The 7,796-nt window shown below is 37.0% G+C and overlaps 1 protein-coding gene across 1 annotated transcript in view; it reads right to left on the reverse strand.

The window, feature by feature from the left end:
• Positions 1-2,381: 2,381 nt before the first annotated feature.
• LOC107600472 (CREB-regulated transcription coactivator 3-like) overlaps positions 2,382-7,796 on the reverse strand; it is a 60,840-nt gene continuing 55,425 nt past the window's right edge. The window contains exon 14 of the mRNA XM_016292379.1: positions 2,382-5,913. Within this exon, the coding sequence (XP_016147865.1) occupies positions 5,708-5,913 (206 nt within the window). The 3' untranslated portion in view covers positions 2,382-5,707. The remainder of the gene's footprint in view (positions 5,914-7,796) is intronic.

Genomic DNA, 7,796 nt, shown 5'->3' on the forward strand with positions numbered 1-7,796 from the left:
TGGATGTAGATAACAGAAAGAACTTAAAGGAGTGAGCTGTATAAAACATCTCTGGAGATTCCTTATACAGTCAAAAGCAAAAATGTATGGAAAGAGCCCAACAAACACTGGATGTCATAATAAGGTAAGAAAGACGTTGGACTCCAATGTTGGACATATGTAAAAATGTGTAAAACCAGCCAAATATCAACATCAGCTTCTGTCAGTATTCTATGTCAAATTAATGTTAGCAACAGACATTGTCCTGACACTGAATATTGGTCATCGGACGTCAAATCCTGTGTTCAAACAAATAAAAACGTGGCCTGCTGGGTGGGAATCAAAAGAGGAAAGTGTAGTTCAGCACCTGAAATTTGTCAATTAAATCTCACTCTCTCTGATTATTGACACATTATATATCAGTGATTCCAAAACAATATTCAAAGCCCTCCTATATAATCTAGTATCTCTGGTAGTTCTGATGAAATAAAACAAACTCAAAAATATAATCATCAAATAAATATAATCAGTTTAATGTTGTACATCTTTATTTGTAGTGTTTTTTTGTTGTTTTTTTTTACATTTTAATTAAGATTTTTAATATAACTAATTTATTTACGTTTTAAGACTTATTGCCACCCTGGAAGTTTGCAGCTGGCCCCGTTTGGTATATAATATAATTGCTACCAAAAACCTAGTTAGCACCCAATCTGAACGAACAGGCTCGATGAAAAAAAAACATACTGACTAAAAAAAAAAATCTCTATATATATATATAATATCTAGCACACAGCAAACAGTCATATTAAAAGGCCATGGGTTATCACTGCTCTGACCACAGTATCCTGACTCAGTTTGTTCCTTTTAATTAAGACACAAAAAAATTAAAGAAAATTCAGCTTGGCTTCAGTAAACAGGGGTGGAGGGAGCGATAGCTTATGTGAATTCCAGCGGTGAAAGAGATTAGCATGCTCTTATCATGTTCTTCCTCTCACTGCTGTCCAACATGTTATTACTAGGCTACCTGCATTTTAAAATCCATTATCGTGAGTAAGGGATCACAGTAATGAAAGGCTTGCCAGGGCATCTCCACATATTTGAGACATGTTTCACGCTTTGCCGCATTAGAACCAGACAAGACTGTTCACACGTTATAAAAACATCTATACAGCAACAGCCCACTTTGGTTTGTACCAGCACTGTATAATATCTAATGGTGTCATGCTATGTATTACCAGATACCAGAGGCTAGATCAGGGGTGCCCAAACTCGGTCCTGGAGGGCCGGTGTCCTGCAGAGTTTAGCTCCAACTTGCCTCAACACACCTGCCTTCAAGTTTCTAGTATGCCTAGTAAGAGCTTGATTAGCTGGTTCAGGTGTGTTTAATTGGGGTTGGAGCTAAACTCTTCAGGACACCGGCCCTCCAGGACCGAGTTCGGGCACCCTTGGGCTAGATGATCAACGACGTCAAAGCAGATAAGATTTCATCTGGATGCACAGGAATTCAAACCTTCATTGTGCGTTTCTTACATTTTTCACAACATACTAACAATGCAGTTAACAAAAGAGTGCTGCATATACTGTACCATAAAATCGGTCTTCATTTATTTCTCCGCATGTCCTTCCAAACCTGAATGACTCTTTCTTCTGTACTAATACTTTTCAAAATATCTTCTTTTGAGTACAATACATACAGGTTTGGAAAGGCATGCGGGCGAGTAAATAATGACACAATTTCAATTTCTGGGTGAACTATCATTTTTAATTGTTAAGGCTCAGGGGTTCTTACTACTTACATTAGCATAGCGTTTATTTATTGTTATTTATTTATTTTATCCGATCATTTTGTGCAAAATGAACCATCTTTCAAGTCATTTTTCTGCATCCATTGCCTGTAGTACTTTATCTACAAATGGCACAAGTGTCTTACTGCCTCCATCTAGTGGTTTAGCATAAAAAAGACATCAAGTGGAGAGAAAATGGCTGACAGCAAAAAGTTGATGTCACAGGAATGAAAGTCCACAGCAGTTGTCTGAGCCAGTAAAGAGTTTTATTTGTTTATATTAAATCAAAGGAAAGCACTATAATATACTTCACAAACCAAACACCTTGTGGTGTAATACAGAGGTTTTCAGTCTGGTGTTCTGGGGACTCGCAGCACTGTGTATTTTGTACATCTCTCATGGATCTCTGCTGATGATCTCAATCACGTGTGTTAAATAAGGAAGACATATAAAATTTGCAGTGCTGTGGGTCCCTAGGCTTGGGATTGAAAACCACTGGTTTAGTACATCTGTAATATTACAAAAAGAAATATTTGAATATGGCATATTACAAAAAAAAAAAAAAGGAAGTAACACTAGTGGACATGACAATATTTTTTAAATAATATAACTGTACATTTTTTTTTAAAGGTGACAAAAAAACAACAACAAAAACAAAGAAAAAAAGAATTCCTTCTATAAACAGAAGAAACACAACTAATATCTTGTTATGAAGACTACATTTAAAAAAGCCAATAAACACCTGTTTTGCCATTAGAGCACAGGGCCTGGAAATACAGGGGGAGGAAATTAAAGAGAGTATCACTGTACACTCAAAGGGACAGCAAGTGGTCAAGAGCAAGAATAAGGCAGGAGAAGATAAAAACTCCTTCCAGAGAGAGAGAATGAATGATGGGAACAGACTCTCACGTCATCCGAGGCAGAAACAAACCATCAGACCCAATGAAACCACCGAAGACTATAAAATATGATGCCACTGTTAATATTCATGAAACATTTCAAAAGTTAACTGAGATGACGACACAATGAGACGAAAAAAAGACGTTATTTATATAAAGAGAGAGACTTTTTTTGCAGAAACAGGATGCAGCAAAACATGCTCAACAGCCCAGTGCTTCTGTCTGCAACCCTCTTAAACATTATGTTCTCTTAAAATAGGTCCTAACACACCTAAAGAACAATGTTACAAAAAAAAAAAACTGCAGCTGCAGGGGGTGAAAGTCAAATCTGGTTCTGCTTTTTGTACATGAGGGACCAGATTTATCAAAGATTAGATCCAGGGGTTTATAGTGTGGTTCACATTAATGTTGTTCGGCTAATTTTCGTGGGCTAAATCCAGTCATTTCAACAGAAATCTATGCAATTGGGAATTTCCAGCAAAAGTTTTCAAATATTGATTTCGCAGTAGGTTCAAGTTAAGTCATACAGATTCGCCACACTGACCAACAGAAAACTGGTTTGAAAGTGACTTCTGTGCTTCGCTCCACCATTTACAATAGACAATGAACCTTTTTTACCCACGAAATGTCGCTAATGTCACCACACCTTAAGTCTCTGCTTGTGTCAATCATTCTCTCTTCTCGCCTACTTGGACCACAATGAACAATGCACAACAAAAAGAGGAAAAATTTTAGTAAAAGCGTCTTGATTAATTTGACCAACAAGATGGTTTTGAACTCAAAACTCTGTAATGACCTGGATGAATGCAAAAATACATAGCAAAAACAAAAAAATTGTGGACATGGCACACAGATAATGTTGTTTTTGCTTTCTATTACCAACCTGTGGAAGTGGAATAGAAAGCTACACAGATGACAACACAGATAGAAATGTGTGTTTTGGATTTCTGGATTTTGGTTATAACCGTTTCTCTGGGAACATTTTGCCCAGATCTGGCAGTCAAGAGGCAAGAGATGGGCATAAAATGACTCACGATATGGTGAAAAAAAATTACATTCCTGAACTATATTTAGACATCTTTCTTCATCTCAGAATATTTGGTCATTTGAATCTAATCATTCACAAAATATACTGCATTCATTTCAAAGTCTTCACATGCATAACATGCCGAGCAGGCAAGAGCCCTCAAAAAAGCAGACGTCTTTGCGTCATCGCAAATAACATTTTCGCCAAAATAAAAACTACTGCTTAAAATCAAAAGATCAATTTTGTTCAGATCAGTGCAAACTTCAACATGAGCAATAACAATGATACATATGTCCCAAGTCCACAAATCACACCTTTTAAAAACATTTAAAAATCCCAAAGTGTTATTTTTTTTTCTCGTAAAAACCCCTCACAAGGATCAGAGCTGCAGAGAGAGGGCCCATGCTGAACAACAGTGAGAAATACCTTCACAACAAACGTTCACGAAAGAAGACGTCCACAACAAAAGTTCAAATGGATAGAACATGAACAGATTAACAAGTACAAATACAACTGACATATTAGAAGCCGCATTACAAGTCTGTATAAAATCTGAAATAAGCACAAAGATATAGTAAATATACAAGTAAAACAGTTCCTTTTTATGGTCTAGATTGTTCCTGCCGTCTGAGACAGTCCTGTGCTAAAGTTCTGCATAGCCAAAGCTTCTATTCGCTAACTATGGACTGGATCAATATCAGCGAAATACAAATGTTTTTTTTTCTTTTAGATTTATACCAAAATCATAAAAATTTCAGCGCCTACTCACAATTCGTAGTATCTTTGTAAACAGTTTGCCCTTTTTCTGTTTCAAAAATACATTCTAGTCAGAAAATTGTGAGGCATATATATATATGTGGCAAAGCTCTCTTTTATCGTTTTTTTCTTTTTATACAAAAAATATGCAAAATAATGCTCTATACACATCATCTACACTCCCCCTCTCTTTATAGTACGTCACTGTGCAGGAAGAGAGGTATAATTCATTGAATTCTCATCTCCTGTCATTTGAATAAGGGGCACTGGCCACATTCTGAAGGACGGACTGAGTTTTCACAGCCTGGAGCGTGTATGAGTGGCTTTGGCTCATCTACGGGCCAGCAAAGTGATTGCTGATTCGCTGATTGAAAAAACCTGTCGCACAGCATTATCATGCGGTTAGCTTAGTTCTAAACTTCAGGCAGTGACACCAGAGACTGTTGGTTAGTTTAAATGTGTCTGCTACTCAGTAGCCCGAGCCAGACGGTTCATTACACCGAACATGTTCTGGTCTTGGTACTGAAACAGAGTTCGGGTGGTGTGGCGAGGTGGGAAGGCTCTACCCATCCTGCTGGTGTCTCATATCACAGCATTTGGTGCATCAATATGGGCTGGTATTAGGCCGGCTGTGGACTACTTCTGTTCCATAACACGTCATATTGTCATCTTCACACCGTCTCCACATTCAGGATGGTCCCATCCTTTTGCTGCTACCGAAATGTTATTGAAAGCTGGTGTGACCTACTGATAACATCCAAAAGCAATGTGTAAAACAAGCACATTCATTTTGTTTTGGTTGCATGGCTTTGAATTAGACCAGCAATACAATAGCACGATTCAGCCATCGGATTGGCATTGCTATGGCTTCGGTGTCGTGATTGTCACTCGGCACAAGGAGTAGATACACGGCAGGTTCATGTGTTCATGCATATTTGTTTGTTTCATTGTCTTTACAGGTCAAAGCACGTGCGAAGCATCCAGATAGGTTTCACACATCTGTTGAGTGATGATTGGTGTCTTGGGAGGCAGATGGAGCATGCTGAGCAATGGCGGCCACTGAGAGACGGCGTCTGGGTGACTCATGCGAGCATGATGATTCACTTTATATCAACATGTAGTGTTTATGCATGCGCTTTGTGTTTAAGAAAATGTAAAGATCTTTTTATGTTTATAGAAATCTGAGTGCTATAGGTTCTGTGCTTTAGTCGTCACGTTCGTGGACTTGTTTGTATGAATGTATACATGCATGATGTGGCTCTTCAAAGTCTGTCGCTGCGAAAGCTGTCCTCTACTGAGGGGTCAGGGAGGACCATATCGGGGTCACTGAGCATGCTCAGTCCATCCAAACTGAGCGGCTCAATACGTAGTTCATCCTCCAGTGGAAAAATTCCCTCTGAGTCAAAACACTCTGGCACTGCAGACAACACACTGCTGATGTCCTTAGAGAGGCTGGGATTAGAGTCGTCTGAGAGAGGACGAAAAACAGCAGAACCGTGAGTGAGTACAGGAGATGTGAAAGAAATGCGTTTCATATTTCATATTTTTGGTTTTCAGTGGGTTGCCTGAATGCCTAGTCAACTATTCGGCCTTAAGGAATACACCTATATAATCTACCGGGTTTTTGGTTGACGTGACCCCGATTGGATGAGTTTCTTCTGGGGCATTTACATAAAATGCATTATGTTCAGCAAGATGAAAACAATGGAATGGAACAAAATATAGCCATCTCAAGATACCATTTTTGCTATCTTTAAATTCACATACTATCTTAAGACTGCAAGACTTGTGTTGGGAAGCTCAAAACATATTAAGTGAGATGCCAAAATGTTCTTGTTCATATATGCACTACTGTTCCAAAGTTTGGGGTCAGCTAGAAGTAATACTTTTATTCAACAAGGATAAATAAAATTTGTTTTGAACTTTCTATTCATTAAAGACTTTTGAAATAGACATCAGTTTCCACAAAAAACAGCACAGCAGTTTTCAAAACTGAAAATAATAATATTTCTTGTGCATCAAATCAACATATTGGAATGATTTCTGAAGGATCATGTGACACTGGAGTAAATTCTGCTACTGAAAATTCAGCTTTGCCATCACAGGAATTAATAACATTTTTAAATATATTAAAATTGTATATTTCCATTGTAATAATATATTTTTTTAAAAATTCAGGTTTTACTGTATTCTTAAATCAAATAAATGGTCAGCATAAGAGACTTCTTTCAAAAACATAATAAAAAATCTTTCAGACCCCAAACCTCAAAAAAGAAAAACTAATTATATAAACAACACTGTGCAAAATTATGCAATTGACATATCAGTGGGATTTCAGTATAATAAACATTTAGATTTTATTTTATCATAGAAAGTGTCTTTTTTTTTATAGATAGCTGGTATCAATCTCAGACAGATTTGGTAAAGAGTTTGCCAGGTCTTCTTAGGTAAATGGAGAACCTCCTTAAAGAGGATGTTCTGCATTATTAAGCAAGTCACAGTTCTCATGCAAAAGCATGAGCTTTGTTTGCTTTTGTTAGGGGAATACTGAAATGCAGCTTTATGCACAACTGCCAGCCTGCATGCAGAGGTTCTTGAGACTCCAGAGACACCAGAAGCTTCAAATACCTGCTTGCTGCTCAAGAATCTTTTTACAGCTGCCCTTTTAATACAATTAATTAGTTTGACAGAAACCTTCCCTAAAAGCCTTTATCTGATCGAGTTATTCTGTTCTGATTCACTCAGAAATATTTTAACAGTTCGATAATCTCTATTCAGTTTTCACAAAATATTAGTTGTTTCAAGATTTCCATCTTCAGAAAGATCTTTCTTCCTCACCAGATTGCATGAGAAACGTGACATGCTTAATAATTTGGAACAACCTCTTTAAGTAGGTTCACCATTTACCTAAGACCAGGCAAACTATTTTATTTACCAAACCTGCATGAGACTGATACCAGTTATTTAAAAGAATATGAGAAATAAAACAAACACTTTCTATTGAAACAAAAAATCTGAATGTTTATTTTACTGAAATTCTACTTATATGTCACTTGCATAATAATATGGAAGACACTGTAGTCAGCTGTTGGACGATTAGATGAAAGTCCACTAGCATATCTATTGAATGTGACATTTCCTATTTTTTGGCATTTACATTTTATTGGCAGTTACATAAAACAAGAGTCCATGAATGAAACTCATTTTAAAGGGGTCATATGATATGATTTCAATTTTTCCTTTCTCTTTGGAGTGTTACAAGCTCTTGGTGCATAAAGAAGATCTGTAAAGTTGCAAAGACTAAAGTCTCAAATCCAAAGAGATATTCTTTATAAAAGTTAAGAGTCAGCC

Source organism: Sinocyclocheilus grahami, unplaced genomic scaffold (assembly GCF_001515645.1).
Source record: "Sinocyclocheilus grahami isolate Dianchi unplaced genomic scaffold, SAMN03320097.WGS_v1.1 scaffold284.1, whole genome shotgun sequence".
Classification (NCBI taxonomy): domain Eukaryota; kingdom Metazoa; phylum Chordata; class Actinopteri; order Cypriniformes; family Cyprinidae; genus Sinocyclocheilus; species Sinocyclocheilus grahami.